At 38.7% G+C, this 17,167-nt stretch overlaps 1 protein-coding gene across 1 annotated transcript; it reads left to right on the forward strand.

Annotated features, from left to right (window-relative positions):
* The first annotated feature begins 6,012 nt into the window (after positions 1-6,012).
* LOC129245375 (F-box/LRR-repeat protein 2-like) lies at positions 6,013-9,191 on the forward strand. Its single transcript, XM_054883493.1, has 6 exons — positions 6,013-6,166; positions 6,253-6,344; positions 6,409-6,551; positions 6,651-7,291; positions 7,350-8,059; positions 8,114-9,191. The coding sequence occupies exons 1-6, from the start codon at positions 6,151-6,153 to the stop codon at positions 8,174-8,176; spliced, it is 1,665 nt and encodes a 554-aa protein (XP_054739468.1). The 5' UTR covers positions 6,013-6,150; the 3' UTR covers positions 8,177-9,191.
* Positions 9,192-17,167: the final 7,976 nt, after the last annotated feature.

Here is a 17,167-nt window from a genome sequence, read left to right on the forward strand (position 1 = left end):
AAGGAGAGGCCGTGAAGGCCATCTGCAGGCTGAAACGGCCCCTGTACGGCACTGGAGAACAGAGTAGGCATAGACTTCGATCTAACGGTCCTTGCTACGCCCCCTGGCTCCATGCCAGAGATACAGTGTGGTGCTGCCAGAGACTCAACTGTGGTCAAACTTAGAAAATGAGCCCCGCAAACCCTGTTTTCGCATTTTCACGGATGCCTCCAGGACCGAGCACGGCTCCGGTTCTGGGGTCTACGTGGAATCCAGCGCGACAAAACTGCACTTTGCTCTTGGAATGAATGCATCTGTGGAGGTGTATGCTGTTCAAGAAGCGATGAACTTTGTTGTGGAAAACAGATTTAGAGGTAGATCTATATGTGTCTAGGCCTTAGAAAGCCCCCCAACCACTTTAAGGCTAGTCGAGTCCTGTAAATCCAGGCTGAACTATGTCGGTGGACATAATAGCCTAATGCTAACATGGGTCCCGGGACACGTGGGTATCGCGAGTAACGAGATCTCTCTTTAGCCAGATTGGGCTCTGAGGCCAACTTTTTGATGAGACGGCGGACCACTTTCTGTTCGTCTGCCCCGCCTTTGCTCGAATCAGGTTTAAGGTCTTTGGAAGCATGTCTGCCTAAAGAAGCAAGCACCTTGACTTCTTGGCACCACAAGATCTACTCAGATTTCTTGGGAGGTCGAGTAGATTTAAAGAAAATTAAAAAGGGAATCCGAGTGCAGTAGAATGTGTCTGAGTGCTGCACTTGCTAGTCTGTCCCGACAAAAAAAAAAAGAGAATACCTCCAAAACGAGCTGTATTAAAGGCTTCAACAGTTTATTCAGGCATTGAAAATCATTGTCCCGGCACTTTATTTTAGATGTTCGATAACAAAAAAAAGTTATTCATTATTAATTCAATATTTTAAGTGGTCAGAAACTCTATTGGGTGAGCTGATACGTGAGAGCTCGCATTGCTTTGGTGAAAAATAATTCCTCTTCGGCGGTTGGTTTCCTTAATTCTTCTTAAACTTCTCCGAAAAATTATTGTGTACTACTTAGAAATTGCTAATTTAAGTTTCTCTAGTGGTGCACTTGACACGTGACCGATCGTCCGAAAAGCAGGCAACCATTTATTTTGACATGCTTTTTCAGCGAACAATTTTTAATGGATTTAGTTCGTCTTGGAGTACCCATACTGTCGATTGCTGTATGTGATGTCATAGAAGTACTTTGAATCACCGCGGCTGAATTTCTTCAATATTTCGACGTCACTAGTTATGGTTTAATTTCCACATTAAACATCGAACCCATAATAATTCTAAGGGGTCCTCATTTACAAGGTGAAGTCCAAACTAAAGAAGACTGGTGTCATAAAAATGCTTTTATGGCGCCATCTTTTTAATGAGTTAGTGCGTTAGAAGTTACATCCCTAGCTGACTTCCGGTGAAAGCTTGGTGACATTCGGTTCAGTGGAAGCGAAGTTCTTACGTCTAAAGTGTCAGTATGTTTGCGTCATTGGTACAAAAATGAGTTTCGAATAAAGAGCTACTTTCAAATTTAGTTTTAAAATCGGTAAAACGTTTACCGTAACATTTGAATTGTTGAAAAAAGTTTATGGCAATGATTGTCAATGCACATACGAGCCGCCCAAAATCAGTAATCACCGAAAACTCCGTACAAATTGTTCGTTAACTTATCAAAAATGAATCGAAATCATCGTTGAAATTCGTGGAATCGGAGTAGAATATCTCCAAAACATTGATTTATTGCATTTTAACTGATCATTTGGGCTTACGAAATGTCTGCGCACGTTAAGTTAACTGAGGACCAAAATTGTTCAGAACTCAACATTCCAAAGACCTCATTAACACGTTCACGCCGGCGCGTACCACCGGTGGCTCGCATAAGTCTGCTTCATGAGGCGGCGTGTACCACCAATGGTACTTTATTAGACGCTACCTATGAGATGAGAAGCCATAAACGACTACCCTTATGAAAAAATTTCGTTTTATATAACCTGCAATCGCTTCCAATAGAGCGAAAAGATGTAAACGTTGCCGTCTGTGGGCGAAGACCATGAATAACAGCGCCGGCGGGAACGTGTTAAAGAGGCGAGAAAAGACGAGAACTTCCTTTACAATATTGTAACTGGTGATAAAACGTGGTGTTTCCAGCATGAATCTGAAACTAAGCGTCAAAGTGCCGAATGGAAGGCCCCAGACGAGCCATGTTTCCACAACAGTCGGTTCTACGTTACCTAAGCGACCCGGATTTTTATCCGGCCACGGACTGTCGCTCCAGCAGCATTCCCTGTATGTAAGTAGGGGGAATGTTTATGATGCTATAACAACAACAACGAGCCACCACCCAAAAAATCGCGTTTGGAGAAGTCAAAAATCTAGTCGATGCTCATTTTTTCTACCATTCCTAACGAATTGTCCACAAGGAGCTCGCGCCAACGGTCCAAACCGTCAATGCAATTTGCTATATTGGCGTTTTGAAGCATTTGTTGCATCGCATTCCTTGAATTCGTCCTGAATACCGCGAAGGAGGAAGCTGGCGCTTATTGCATGACAATGCACCATCTCATCGATTCACCCTTGTGATTGATTTTTTGACTAGAAATTGCATTTTAACCATCAATCACTCACCGTATTCGCCTGATTTGGCTCCCTGTGCCTTCTACCTATTCGCAAAATTGCATTTGGCCATGAAAGGTAAATGTTTTGTGTGCGTAGAAAAGGTGTGTACCGACATCTTGAAGGACATTCCGGTCAATGAGTTGAAACACTCTTTCGAAGAGCTTTTAGAACGCGCAAAACAGTGTATCGAGGCCGGAGGGCATTATTTGGAATAAATAAACTCGAAGTTATCACAACAAAGCTCCTGTCGTTGCCATTTTAGCTCAGTCTCGTATATTTTAGACTTCACCTTGTACTTAGAACGAACTGAAAAATTGATTTGCGATCATGAGTGCTCATTAACACGTTCCCTGTCCCAATACAAAAATGCAAAATTGACCGACAAGTCCAACAGGGTTTTTTGAATAATTTGTTTTTTTATAGTCATAGGATAGCTTTAGTAATAATAATAATTAAAAAACAAAAAAACGGATGTAGGGTATTTCTACCTGAAACACATATGGTCCATGAGCGTAGAGGGACATTTTTGCTTCTGCACGTTCATGAAACACATGTGATTCATATACCCCCTGACGCACATATGGCTCAGGAACGTATCAGTGCTTATCAGGCGCACGTTTACTGAACCATATGTGGCTCAGCGGACAGGGAACGTGTTAAAATCTTATTACACGCAGAAAACACAAATCATAGATGACTAGATGGGAAACTCTTTTTCTCGTGAGAGCGCTGAAAAATGTGCATTTTTATCATGATTCAATTATAGAAGGTTAGGTAAGTAGTGACAAGGGCGCTTTGACACTCCCTTATTTTAGGGCTGCATTTACGAAGGATGGGAAAGAGGGAAAAATGTTTTCCCCTTCTTGCCGAAAGGTAGTAAAAAAGTACGTAAAGTAACTAATTAGTCCTGTAATAAGAGAAAAATAAGTAGATATATTGGTTATTTAACCTACATTAAAACAAAACTACAGAAAAATTATAGTTTTTTCTTTAAACAAATGTAATATTTATTTAGAATATTTTCGATGTTTATCTAACAACACAAAAGCACGCAGAACAATGTTTTGTTACTTAAGTATTTGTTTTAAGTTAGTTCGTAGTTTTAAAACAAACATTAGTATATTTTTTATTACAAGTTTAGCAGTTTATAGTTTAAAGTTTGTTTACCTTAATATACTTGGCCTATATGGTCTGAAACAAATATTTCATATAATAATATAATATAATTCATAAATTTACGTTAATCAAATGCAATAAGAAAAATTGCGGAAAGTGGCTCGTAGGGGTGTTGGAACGCTGCTCTGATTCGAGCAGATATAGGAACGTTGAACTTGCGCAGAAACCGAAAACCTGTAAACCAGAAGTCTTAAAAATTGTCAACTTCAAATACATATATAACTACGACTTATGTCCCTTGTAGACGGAAAGTGCGAAGATTTGATCGTAGATCTACGTACAGCGTACTGTACTAGACCCGGTATGGCATCGGCGGAGACAGCCTGTTCGGAAGCCAAGTCGATTTCAGAGGCACCAGCACCAGACGCATAACGACCGTCACCATCACCACAGCACGCTCAATATCATCCATGAAATTGTCCGAAGAACCGCATACATGTGACAATGCTAGTAAACAAAATAATCTTTTGTGTAGCTTTATAAAAAAGAAAACGACGCACAGAAGTTATCTATACGAACGTAAATGTACGTTTCATAACTGTTTTCACACACTTCTATTCCTGAAATAAATACTGACTTTTAGCATTTTTTATATGTTATATTATGCACTGCTATTCACCTGGGCTTCTATTTTCCTAATGATTTGTTAAGTTTTTTTATTCTTTGGTACATACGCATTTTGAAAAAAAAAGTGTTTTTATGTCCATGCTGGCACTTATGTGTGAAGACAATTTTAAAAGTTGCTCCAAATAATTTGGAATTTTTGAAATTTGGTCGCCATTCAATACCAAATACATATAATAAAGGGTTTTCCTCTTTAAACTGAAATAAACATCCGATCATTTACATTAAAAATAGCATTTTTCTTTGAATATCAAAATAACACCTCCTATTGGAAAACCCTTTGTAATTGCTCTCCAAAAAATATTAGAAATAGATAATTTACAAATACAATATTATAACTTACGAATATTTAACGACACAAAATGCGCGCGAATATTAGGCACGGCGATGCAGGTGCAGGAATGCTGAATTTGCTCAGAAATCAAAAATCTGCAAATCAAAAGTATTAGAAATAGATAATTTGCAAATAGAATATTATAACTTACGTATATTTACAGGAAAACGATGCTGGAATTCTATGATTGTTATTTCGAAATACTGCACTTGCGCGTATTTGAACACCTGCAAATAAAAGCTTTTAAAAACAATTTATTTACGATTTACGAATTTACTTACTTGAATGTTTCCAATTAAATAAACGGTTTTTAACGAATATGAATTAAGCAACGTGTCAAAAATGGAAACAGTGTTGCCGACCAAATAATTTGCACCAAAAGTTTAGTTTTTACTACAATTCAAATTGTTTTTTGTGAAATAGGTACTTTTTTTTGTAAAGAAGCAACACATTTTCAAATAAGGGAGCCGATGTGTCAAGAGGGAGCGAGAAAGCTGCTTACTTACCTAACCTTCTATAATTGAATCATGCATTTTTATAACATTTGCCAATATTGCCACACCGGTAGAAAAATGATTTGGGTATTTTTTAAACAAAAATTGGGAAATTTTAGTTTCCACACCACCATTGAGGCTAGTATTTAGTGTGCGGTTGCCCAATTGCCTTATATCACTCGTAAACACCTACATCTACTAAAAGTAAGCACAATCCGTATGAAATATGTGCACAAATAACCAAAAAATTTAAAAATTTATATGTAAATGAAATTATTTAAAACTGATATACAAAAGTAATTTATCTAATAATAATAAAGTAATGAAATTACTGAAATTTACATAAACCAACACACAGTTTTCAATAAAATTACATTATTCACATAAGACTAATTAAAAGTAGAAGTCGAAAAGGATATAACGAGCTTTGGATTCAACAAACTTTTTAATTTTAACACAAATAATTTTAAACATCTCAACACGTCATTGCTCCATTAAGCAAAAACGAACTGTATTCGTCAGTTATTTTTGGCGCATTTCTTCTGGCAGCCTGCCATTTCGCCTATCAGCTGTTCAAAATCCCACAATGTGTGAGTGCTGCCAAGTTTTGAAACGCCCTCATGGGCGCGCTCTCTCTCAAAATGAATGAACGAACCGACTACTCGTCTGTTTGCACACAGTGCTTACTTTACACATAACCATTGTGAATACGCACTGTAGTAAGAACAAGAAACATCCAATTAGAATTTATTTTTAGGTAATATTTATTTGGTGCTGATGGGTTTAGTTTGTTGTGGCCAATTAAGTGAGTAATGGTTTAAAACAATTAAAAATTAATGCTAATTTCAGAGCGAAAAGGTGTCGGAAAAGCGAGATTGTCATTTTGGAACGGCAGATGGATTTCACAAAGCGTAAGTGTAAAGCGGTGACAAAGAACAGCTTCAGAAGAGATTTTAAATATAATGGATATGTATGTACGTACCTGTTTACTTCGCAGTTAAATCCAATTACTACTTCCTCGATGATAAAGCGTACACGGAAGATGATCTACTCGTCTACAATGTCACGGCGTACCAACTGCATGGCAAAGTACATACTTCTGTGACCTTTGCCCCAGTTATAGTTAATAAAGTAATTATGCGAATCTTTGCAGGTCACCGAGGTGGAACTTTTGAAATACTTTACACAATTCGGTGACGTACTCAAGGTATTTTTGATGCGCGATAAACATGCAACCGGAACTACAGAACCGCCTATTGGCGTAGTGCACTTCGCACATCCAATAGCGGCCGCGAAGTAGGTGTACAATTGCATTATTCTAAACAAACACACATTTGCTTGCATAAAAAAGCTTAAACATGCTAATTCCTTTATTTCCCCCTCACCATGTTTAAGGGCACTCCAGCGGTCCTGTCATGAATTGCAAAAGAAGCGCTTCTTTGTCAATGCCTGCGAGAGTTGGGAGCAACCTGAGGCATATAAAGGTGGTGTCGATTTTAACACTCGCATTGCTGCGCTCAATCTAAATGGTGATCTGATTGATTTCTACACTCCCATACGCACCAATATCTTGCAATTGAATGACGAATGCTTGGAAGTGATTTGCCTGTATTTACCATTGCGAGACCAAATACGTTTTTCGCGTGTATGTCGACGCTTTCGTGATATTTTCAAGCATACCTGCAAGTGTGCACCTAAAGTTTTCAACATGAATCAATTGATTGGCATGACTTTGTGGGATATACGGGAATTCTTTGAAATGGCTGGCGCTAATATAGAAGAGCTGATTGGTTCGGTGCCTTATAACTATCAAGAACGCATTGATTTCATTAGCGAAATGAGTCCAAAAGTGCGGCGCGTTAACCTCAATTGCAACAATGTAGAGTCCGCCAGTTTGTTGCGGTTGTTGGAGCGTTTTCATGCCGTCACTTATGTTGAATTGCACAACTTCTCGCTGAACGACAACGCTGTGCTTGCCTTAAGAAAACTGCCCAATTTGCGTGCATTGGTGCTGGACCAAAGTTTCGAGTTAACGGGTGCGTATTTTTAATTCCTTATATCTGCAATTCACCCTTTTTCAACTCGCATTTGCAGGAAAAAATCTAAATAAGTTATACCAATTGCACGAGTTAAGCCTGTATGGATGCGAAAATGTGCAGACGAGTCACTTCAGCGACATATGCAAATGTCTATTCAATTTACGTAGCTTGGATATACGCCATTGTAAAATGCTTACCTCGCGCGCCTACAACGAAATGGTACGACACTGCCGTCAATTGGAGCAGTTGAAAATCTCCTGCGAAAAGGAGGTGAACTACGATTGTGTAGCGCAACTGCATTCGCTGCGCCGACTCGCCGTGCATTCGTTCGGCGCAGTACGTGAAACACTATTCATTGCGCTGTCGGCACATAAAGCGCAGCAGCTGGAGCAACTCGAGATATCGGCAAGAAATTGCATAACACACGAACGTGCCATCTACCTATCAAGGCTGCAACAGTTACGCAACCTAAGCTGCCCAAATAATGACAATCTAACAGATGAATGTCTCTTCGAATTCGCCGAACGTTTCACGCTGCTGGAAGAGTTGGACATAAAAAATTGTCGTGCAATTACAAATATCGGACTTTTAGTGTTGTTGCGCCGTTGCCCGCACCTCAAACGTGTCAATGTCGAGCAATGTGAGGGTGTGACAGATGATTTCTTATACGATGCCTGCGATGTGTTGAGACAGCGCAGACGTGAATGTGAGCAACCGGTGTTCTTTCATTTGGCGGGCACTAGTGTGCATGAATTCGTAGCGAAAGTGAGTGAGTGTAATTGATTAAGGAACGCTCATTAATATGCTGCATAATTTCAGGAAGTATCAAATCTTGAGGTGGGCTGTTTACTAAGTTTTTCCTTCGCCGAAGTGAGTTCCTAGTTGACAAGTGGCAGATTGGCATGAATCGTAGATTTTGACCAAAGATTAGCAAAGCAAAATGTGTGAGAAATAGCATAAAAAGACAAATACAAATATCGCGATATTCATGGAGAAGCATTTAAAAGACATTTTAAAAAATATTTTAATTAATAATACAAACTATGTAATTAAAAAAAGAAGCACAACGCACATACGAACAGCGAATCATGCATTCATATTCACGATTATGTTAACACTGGCGCACAATTTGAATTGTAAAACTTTTTTTTGCTGTGCAATAGGTGTGATTTAGTACTGAAATGCGGAAACGTGTAGCCGGTTTGCGGATATTGCAGCATTATTTTGTTTGTTAAAAAAAAACACTGCAAAATTTACACAAAATTATGGCAAGTGGTGGCTGAAATTTGTTAAGCAAAATTTTAATTCAACTAAATGATATCAATACTATTTATGCTATTTTAGCTATTTATTGTCGAAATTTAAATAATATTACGAAAGTATGTTAAATCCTTAAATTATATTTCTAATAATAATTATACATTTCATTGTGATCCAGCTCTTTTTTCCTTGTGCTGGTTATAAAAGTATTCACCAATATGCAAAAGTAGCCTGTAAGGTTTCTTTAAAAATCGCAACATTTTTGTACAATTATATACAGTACATACATACATACATCGGCGCGTAGTAATTCTCATATGAAATTATATAACCTAGGTGCGACAGCAGCATGCAATAAAGCTACTAATACTCTACAAAATGATTAGAATTGCAATTTTTCAATCAACTGAAACATTTAATATTTTAAATGTAGTATATCGATACATTTTTTTAGTCTATTCGAGTAGGCATCAAATGCGGTTTAGATATAAATAAATTTCTGCATGCGTACTAGATATTATTATCAATTGTATTTTATTAGTCAATAAGTGTTACTGTCTTTTACAATATTTACATTGAATTTAACTGATATTGTATACTTTTTCTGAATATGAATAAATGCCATATAAAAATAACATCCAAACACCAAGAATCAATGGTGAAAAAAGGGCAGTGGACGAAAAGGCTTAGACGAAGAGCTCAAGTTGCCTTGTGAGATGCGTGTCACACTGCCTGCATGTGTAATAAAAAAGTGGGCGGCAAAATTCAAATTTATAAAAAAATTTAGTTGGTTATTTCTCGGGAAAAGTGGTCGACTGTTTGGTAAAAAGCAGACATTGCAAAGTGTGCGAAATTCACGAAAAGCACAAAAGTACGGCTGAGTATGAATAGCGGTTAGAAAATCATTACGAAAATTGTGCAGCAAATCTCAAAGGGAGCTCTGGGAAAATTAAGCCAGATAGTGCGGTGGAAATGTTTCGGAGATCATTAGAAAACTATGGCGTCAAATACAGGGTTTGATTGAAAAGTAATGAGCCTTATTTTTTTAAAGCAGTTTTATTAAACCTTTTGGCATATGCAACTAATATTCTTCAAAATAGGACCCTTGATCGTCAATACACCGCTGGTAGCGGTCCTTTCACTGCAGGAAACATTTTTTAAACTCATCCGCCGGAATCGCGTTCAATTCGGCTGCCACAGTTTTTTGGATCACCTCGATGGAGTCGAAACGCCTCCCCTTCAGCTTTCTTTTCAGGCGCGGGAACAAGAAAAAGTACGGAGGGGACAGGTCTGGGCTGTAGGGAGGGTGGGGAAGCACCGGAACCCCATCTTGGCCAATGCAGAGGTGCAGAGGAAGTCAAAACCTTTGGAACCAATTTGGCACACAGTTTGCGCATTTCAAGTTTTCTGCTCACGATTTGCCGCACATTGTAATAAGTTAAATTGTGAAGAGTCACTGATCTCACGTAGACTAGCACGACGGTCAATGTTCAAAAATTCACGAACCCGGTTCACATCTTCATCTGTTTGCGTCGTCGAAGGCCTTCCACATCGCTGTTCGTCTTCGACGTCCTCCCGACCTTCCTTGAACGACTTGTGCCACCGTTTTACCTGGGCACTGCACAGAGATCGGTCCCCGTAAGCCTCCTTGAGTAGCCCAATGGTTTCGGTACTCGTTTTGTTTGGCTTTACGCAAAATTTGATCGAGTAACGTTGCTCCAACCATCCAATGCATTTTCGCCACTGCAAAATCCTAACACACTTTTAAAACAGCTTTCACACGCGGAGCGATGTTGACCGCACCGCTGTTGCTAGCGAACTGGGACCGGTTTCTAGTGGAAGCGGAAAGTCCAACGATCATTTTCCCCCACCAGCCGATTCAGTTGATCGTTTGGCAGACGCTCCGCGCGGGGAGGCTCATTACTTTTCAATCAAACCCTGTATGCATATAGCATAGGTGACGGTGATACAAAAACTTCACGAATGCTCAGCCGTATCAAGACCTGGAAGTAAAGAAGAAAGAATGCGTGACACAAGTCCCAAAACGTATGGGTAAGCGTCTTCGCCAAGTCGTCAATGACAATAAAAAATCGACGTCAATCATGAAAGGAGAGAAACCAACGACTACGAACACAACGTTCCCACAACAGTCGGTTCTACGTAACCGTAATAGTCCGTGAGCCAGGTGCTAATTTTTGTCAGTTATTTCCTCTCAGTCGATAATTCGTAAAATGCCTCAGATAGTTGCATTATGAAGCGTTGTAAACGTCAGCTGCGGCTCCGAGGGTGGGTTGAGTAGTTATAGCCACCCTCGCACGTAAAAAAAAATTATTTTTAGTCATTTCCTCCCGATTAAAACATTGATCAAATTGAAGTTAGACTAATATTTTGAAGAAATAAAATTGTCAGCTGATTATAAAGTGGTGGATTATACGTTACCTGGTCACACAAATATGAAAAAAAAAAATTTTCAGTGATTTCCTCCCAAACGAAAATTTATCAGATGATAGTTTATGTATTGTTTTTAATAAATAAATAAGTCAGCTGGCTATATGTAGGTGGAATGTGCGTCAGCTGATGCCCCGAAGGTGTAACGTAGGAGCTAGTCGGAAACATTTATAGCCTAAGTAAATGTATCAGCTGACGAGTTTTCCCCCAACATACTGCCAGCTGATTTGTTTTATTACTTACAGGATCATTTCAACAATCCGCACAAACATTTTTTTTTTTCGGGAGGAAATGACGTACTTGAAGTTATTCAACATTACATTTAATGTGCAAACTGAAATGTATAATTTTATGGCAATGTTTCGATTAAATCAAATTTTTTATGGGAACTTTCCGATTCTTAAGAATAGAAATAAGTAAATATTTTGTTAAGCAAATCAACTAATTTATAATTTTTCAGTTCTTAAATTAATAATGTTTAAGATTTAATACAAAAAGTTATTTAATTATGTTTGGTAATTTAATTATTTTCGCTTCTGCTCATCTCACTTTCTTCTCTTTCTGACTGACTGTCAGAGTCGCTGTCAGAGTTGTTTTCCACCACAGTTGGTACTTTCAGGTGTGCTTGAGACCAAATTTCCGAAATATAACACGTCCTTAGAAAATGATTATATAATTCCGTTTTGCACGGCGGAAGAGATGAGCCATCAATACCTTTCTTAGGTAATTGAAACGAATTGTCATTATCAAGAAATTTGTATGTCTTTTGAAACAATGCTACTCTCGCCTCATTTATAAATTTTAATCGTTTCAAACCATAAACATTACATACAAACTCTTGTATTTTGTCAAAAAAGTCAAGTCTCTTCTCAGATGGTTGTGACAATTGGATGAAACATTCAGTGAATTCTTCAGATTTTGACATTATTGAATATGAGCGGTTTTTTCCCTTCTTAAAAAAGGCCGGGTTGTAATCGCATCCTGTGAATGCGTGAAATGCAGGAAGCGCTGCACTTAAATTTACTCCTAATGCTTTATGTAATTCTGTTATGTTGATAAATCTTTGATTTTTTCCGACGCCGACTTCCATACAAATTTGGATATCTTCTGCAATATTACCCATATTGGCTAACATAATTATTAATACGTCAGTATCCGAGCAACGAATCGTTACATTTGCATTTAAATCTAACTGGCAAACGTGGAAAATTATTTTTGTGTCGGCTTCTTCGTGAACTGGACACGAAAGTGTTTTTTCTACCGTTTTTACCACTTTAGAATCTGTAACTACGTACTTAAAACAATCGTCAGCATTGACATAAATTATTTTATTATTAATATATGGTGCCATATAATTTTCTTCCCAATTTTCAATAAAAAACTGTACAAGTGCTTCTTTAAAGTTGGTATTTTTTAACTCAATTGAAAAATTTTTTTTTCGCACTTGATCTGGACCATCGATACGAAAGTTTACTTGTTCCATACCTCGGAGTTTATGCTCAGTGTCTTTAATCGATGGTCAATCAAGGCAATGATAATGACTTTTGCTCTGTTTGCACAAATCATTTGCAATACTTTTTTTGAAATGTTTCCAAAGCTAAGTGGTACATCTTTCATCTGATGTAACATGAAATATTCATCGTATATAATAACGTCTGTATCTTGAGCAGGTTCAGATTGATTATATTTTTCTAATAATGCAGGAAAATATGAAATGAAATAGCAGGAAAAAATACAATGAGCGAAAATAGTTCGACAAACTTATGCTAATGCTGTTAGTTATTAGGCAAAAACAATGCATAAAGGAAGGTGCGAAGATAGTGGAAGTAAGTAAACGGGAGTTCCAGCGATGAGAATAGCGACGTTAGCGACGACAACAACAACTGCAGTGATAAGAGGGTTTGAATATAAATTTGATAGCTGTAACGACAATTGAATGATGAATTATAAAGAGGGGCGCGAACATTTCTATTCACTAACACGTATAATACTTCAAAACCCAGAACTATGCCTAGCCTTGTGTGAGAATAGATATGCCCAAATCGTTACAACTAACATAATACGAGTTACCACCGCAAGGGGCGATGGAGGAATATTTGGGGAGAAGCAATGAATCTTAAAGACATGAGAGAAATGTGGCCAGATCGGGATATTTTTATCCCACTTTTTGACATACTCATCAAATGTAATGTTGAATAACTTCAAGTACGTCATTTCCTCCCGAAAAAAAAATGTTTGTGCGGATTGTTGAAATGATCCTGTAAGTAATAAAACAAATCAGCTGGCAGTATGTTGGGGGAAAACTCGTCAGCTGATACATTTACTTAGGCTATAAATGTTTCCGACTAGCTCCTACGTTACACCTTCGGGGCATCAGCTGATGCACATTCCACCTACATATAGCCAGCTGACTTATTTATTTATTAAAAACAATACATAAACTATCATCTGATATATTTTCGTTTGGGAGGAAATCACTGAAAATTTTTTTTTTTTTCATATTTGTGTGACCAGGTAACGTATAATCCACCACTTTATAATCAGCTGACAATTTTATTTCTTCAAAATATTAGTCTAACTTCAATTTGATCAATGTTTTAATCGGGAGGAAATGACTAAAAATAATTTTTTTTTACGTGCGAGGGTGGCTATAACTGCTCAACCCACCCTCGGAGCCGCAGCTGACGTTTACAACGCTTCATAATGCAACTATCTGAGGTAGTTTACGAATTATCGACTGAGAGGAACTTGGTCGTGAAAATCTGTCGGTGGCTTACGGACTATAACGACCCGGATTTATATCCGGCCAAGCACTGTCACTTCAGCAGCATGCCTCGTATATGCACGGGGAATGTTTATGCTGCTACAACAACAACAACGAAGGAAAATTCAAATACATCGCATCAAATCAAACGCGTTAGTTTGAGAGGAAAAGGAAAATTAACTGCCAAACTAATAGAAGACTAACTATTTATTACGGTTTGGCAATTAGAAATAATATTGACTCACTGCAAAATGACACAATGCAAATGAAAAATGCCGTATGGGCGACTTTCTACCATAAGTAAGTCATCAACGGACGAAAAGCCTCTGTATTTTCATTGTCCACCTGGAGAAGAAATTTGTTGTGATTGGCAGAGAGCAAAAGCTTAAGTTACGATTAATGATTACAGGCACAAAGCCGCTTTACCTGAAATTGTACTACAGGCAATAAAACCCATCTATGAATCATTAAGTGACGCACAATTATCATACTTGAAAAGTGCTTAGATGGATTCACACAAAATGTTAATGAAAAGATTTGCAAGATTGCACTCAAATGTAGTCCAGGTGGCCGGAGAGTAGTTCAAATAGCTGGCAATGTTTATATATCGACTTTTAATGACGGAGCAGAGTTTAATTAAGAATGGAAAGATTACTTGGAATAATAATTAGATATGAGGGGTACCACTATTGTTTCGGCGAAAATTCGAACCGGCTAAAACACGCACGAATCAAGGCTATGAAAGCAACAAAAGACGCCAGAACATCTCGTCGTTTGAAAAATAATAAACAGCAAGAATTGCTTACCGATCAGGAAGGCATACAATATGAGGCTGGAAAAGGAGATTAGACGTAGGTAGGTAGGGTGGTTGTCATAAAGACACACTTAGACCTTTCGCAGGTCCATTGTGAGAGATTAGACGCAAGTTAACAAAATAAATTAAAAAATTCATTTTAAGTTCTTGATTTAAATGCGTGCGACCTCGAGCGAAATGCACTTGAAAGTTTAAACATATTTTTCTCGAAACTACTTTTTTCGGCCTGTCCTGCATGATAACTCATACAGTTTTTAATATTTTTTGATGCGTTTTTTTTAATACTAGAAAGTGTTTTCTCTATATTCTGTGAATCGGGATTGCTGATATTTCTATTAAAAAGTTTTATAAACATAATTAAAGTGTGACATTTAACACGTAAAACGTTTACTCTTTTTTTAAATGCAGTAAATTGCACAATTTTTCGAAATACAAAAATCCGGTTCGACAGACTGTGACTACAATTTCATTTTACAATAATTTTTTTACTTTTTACAGTTCCATCAACATTTCAAGAAGAAATGATGCACACCATAGAGAATTTTTTCTTTAATTGTACTTTGGGTCACGTGATATTTTATATACTAATTCTTGTTAAGATCTGGTGACTGACACCCAGAGCAATCTTAAATTATGGAGGGAACACTTCTCGAACCTGTTAAACGGTGACAGCTGCGCATGTCATAGAGAATGTGAAGATCCCGACACCCCAATCGTTGACGACGGAATTGTCGTTCCGCTACCCGATCATGACGAGGTGAGAATAGCGATAACGTGGCTAAAGAACAACAAAGCCGCGGGCGCCAACGGACTGCCGGCTGAGCTATTCAAACATGGCGGCGAGGAGCTGGTGAGGTGCATGCATCAGCTTCTATGCAAAATATGGTCGGATGAAAGGATGCCTGCCGATTGGAACTTAAGTGTGCTCTGCCCAATCCATAAGAAGGGCGATCCTGCTATCAGTGCCAATTACCGCGGGATTAGTCTTCTAAATATCGCCTTAAAGGTTCTAGCGAGCGTATTGTGTGAAAGGCTGAAGCCCACCGTCTACCAACTGATTGGACCTTATCAGTGCGGCTTTAGACCTGGAAAGTCCACCATCGACCAAATATTCACAATACGCCAAATCTTGGAAAATGCCCATGAAAGGAGAATCGACACACATCATATTTTCGTCGATTTCAAAGCTGCATTCGACAGTACGAAAAGCAGTTATCTGTATGCCGCACAGTGCGGCCGATTCCCGAAAAGCTGGCCAAAATCCAAAAAATTAAGTAAAGATTTCTCGTATTTTACTAACCTTCCGAAGATGATTCCATTTGGTTTTGTTCAATTTACTCCATTACAAAATCTTTCAAATGTGTACAACTTTCACTATTCATCGACGATGAATCAAACGATGCTCAAACGAAGGCCACCTTGCGACTGAAAATACAGAGGATACTTAGGGTACAGGACGTTGCTATGAACGGTTTTCACTACTCAAGGCATTACTGCAGCCAACCCAAAGACAAAAAAACTCTATCTAGAAACTTTTTTTTTGGCCAGCTTTTTGGAAATCGGCCGCACTGTGTGCCGCGAGGTCTGAATTTGGTATCCCCACAAAACTAATACGTCTTTGAAAGATGACGTTGTTCAACACCAGTAGCGCCGTCAGAATTGGGAAGGACCTCTCCGAGCCGTTTGATACCAAACGAGGTTTCAGACAAGGTGACTCGCTGTCGTGTGACTTCTTTAACCTGATGTTGTCGCTCAGGCACAATTTTTTATAAGAGCGTACAATTGCTGGCATATGCCGATGATATTGACATCATCGGCCTTAACAACCGCGCTGTTAGTTCTGCCTTCGCCAAACTGGATAAAGAGACAACGCGAATGGGTTTGGTGGTGAACGAGGACAAAACGAAGTACCTCCTGTCTTCAAACAAACAGTTGGCGCACTCGCGTATTGGCACCCACGTCACTGTTGACAGTTATAATTTTGAGGTTGTAAAAGACTTCGTTTATTTAGGAACCAGCATTAACACCGATAACAATGTCAGCCTTGAAATCCAACGTAGAATCTCTCTTGCCAACAAGTGCTACTTTGGACTAAATAGGCAACTGAGCAGTAAGGTCCTCTCTCGACGAACAAAACTAACACTCTACAAGATTCTCATCATGCCCGTCCTGACGTATGGCGCAGAAACTTGGACATACTCTGAAGCGACGATTGGAGTGTTTGAGAGAAAGATTCTGCGTAAGATTTTTGGGCCTTTGCACGTTGGTAATGGCGAATATCGCAGACGATGGAACGATGAGCTGTATGAGCGTTACGACGACATAGACATAGCACAGCAAATAAAGATCCAGCGGCTACACTGGCTGGGTCATGTCGTCGCTGGGGCTCTGAAAGTATTCGATGCGGTACCAGCTGGTGGTAGCAGAGGAAGAGGAAGGCCTGCTCTGTGTTGGAAAGATCAGGTGGAGAAGGGCCGGTTAACTCGGCCAACATCGCGTAAGCGGTTATCGCGCAGTTAAGAAGCGGAAAAGATTGTTCAATGTCCGTTCCTAAAATGTTTGCTATGCGCAATAAAGGGTTTTCCAA

This window comes from Anastrepha obliqua, chromosome 4, assembly GCF_027943255.1.
Source record: "Anastrepha obliqua isolate idAnaObli1 chromosome 4, idAnaObli1_1.0, whole genome shotgun sequence".
Taxonomy (NCBI): domain Eukaryota; kingdom Metazoa; phylum Arthropoda; class Insecta; order Diptera; family Tephritidae; genus Anastrepha; species Anastrepha obliqua.